Below are 1,403 nucleotides of genomic sequence, written 5' to 3' on the forward strand. Positions count from 1 at the left end.
TAAATCTATCAAAAAATTTCTTGTGATTCTGGGTGAGTTGGTGACAGAGAATGGATGCATGTGATTGTAAAATGCTTTGTTCTCGGAGTATATATAGTACTCCATGCTCTTCAAATTTTTTCCTAAAAAATAATAAATTTTTCGAGCAATCAAAACACATAAAAAAATTCTAATTTTACGTTCACGCCGACACAATACATTGCAATTTTTAATTTCTAATATTTTGTTCTGCAATAAAACACGAAAGGTTCTTAATTTTTTCTGTGAGCTAAAAAAGGAAAGATCATACTAAGATACCATGCTCGTGCATTATTTCGTCAAAGCGTGTTTCATAAAGGTTTCCAACATGAAATATAAAACTACTGCGTCTGCTTGTGAATTTTTATTTCCCCAGAATCACCAAAACCTTTTCTTTTTATTGAGAACAAGGATCATGTCCAGGTTTTCAAAACCCAGACGGCTTCATGCAAAGGAAATATTATCCCAGGTCTTATTTTGTAAACCATACTAATAATAGTACAGATACTCTCCCTACCATGAGAAGAGCCCGGCTTATAACTAATATGGGCGCTGCCCCACGATATTGCCCGGAGGTTTGTAGTTGCAGATAATAAAGATGGCGCCACTGTTGCATTTCACCCGAGCGCAGCCGATGTGGGTGGAGTCTCGCCACACCACCTGGGTGTAGTGACCGCACACCTTCCCGGCGGCGCAAGTGTTGGTGCTGTAGTCGTACCACTGCTTCTCACTCACCCACAAGTTCACAGCATCCGCTGCGGTGTACTCCCTACCTGATCCCCAGAAGAGGTTCTCACCGTACGGTCCGCCGGAGTGGACGAGCTGGCAGTCGCCGATTCGCTGGTTGGCGTAGTTCTGGGCGTAGGCTGCCACGGTGTTGTCCCACGACACCGGGCCGACGCCGACGGCCGCCCGGGCTGCGTTGTGGGCGCTCACAAAGTCTTGTGGGGAGTTTTGGGCGATGGTGGTGTGAGCCATGGCCAAGAACATGGCGCAGGCCAAAGCGAATGTTAGGTTTGAGAACTTCATGGTTTCACTACTCTCACGATACACTAGATCTTCTTGTTGCCTTTTTTTTTTGGATTGGAGAGAGCCTGGGGAAGGGGGGATTTATAGTGGAGGGATGGCGTTAAAGTCCAAGTTTGGCTTGGAAAAAGGATCTTGTTGCCTCTCGCCTTCCAGACGAAAAGGATCAGCCTACGGAGAATTGGATGACATCCGCATGCGTGCGTTACTTTCCCGAGGGCTGATAGGAGTGAAATATAGGTACGGATATTATTTGAATGTAAAAATATATATCTATATTTATTTTAAATAAATTATAAATATAATTTTGATAATTAAATTTTATGATTATATAATCAAAAATATTATTAAATAAATAA

At 42.6% G+C, this 1,403-nt stretch overlaps 1 protein-coding gene across 1 annotated transcript; it reads right to left on the minus strand.

Moving 5' to 3' along the window:
* Window positions 1–347: 347 nt before the first annotated feature.
* Window positions 348–1,113, minus strand: LOC105060075 (pathogenesis-related protein PRB1-3). Its single transcript, XM_019855721.3, has one exon. It carries the CDS (start codon window positions 1,045–1,047, stop codon window positions 559–561), a length of 489 nt encoding a protein of 162 aa, XP_019711280.1. The 5' UTR covers window positions 1,048–1,113; the 3' UTR covers window positions 348–558.
* Between the last annotated feature and the right edge of the window lie 290 nt (window positions 1,114–1,403).

The sequence above is a fragment of the Elaeis guineensis genome, chromosome 6 (assembly GCF_000442705.2).
Source record: "Elaeis guineensis isolate ETL-2024a chromosome 6, EG11, whole genome shotgun sequence".
NCBI lineage: Eukaryota > Viridiplantae > Streptophyta > Magnoliopsida > Arecales > Arecaceae > Elaeis > Elaeis guineensis.

What these genes read in the sequence shown, in the direction of transcription:
- LOC105060075 (XM_019855721.3), bottom strand. Translation starts at nt 1,047, where the DNA reads ATGAAGTTCTCAAACCTAACATTCGCTTTGGCCTGCGCCATGTTCTTG.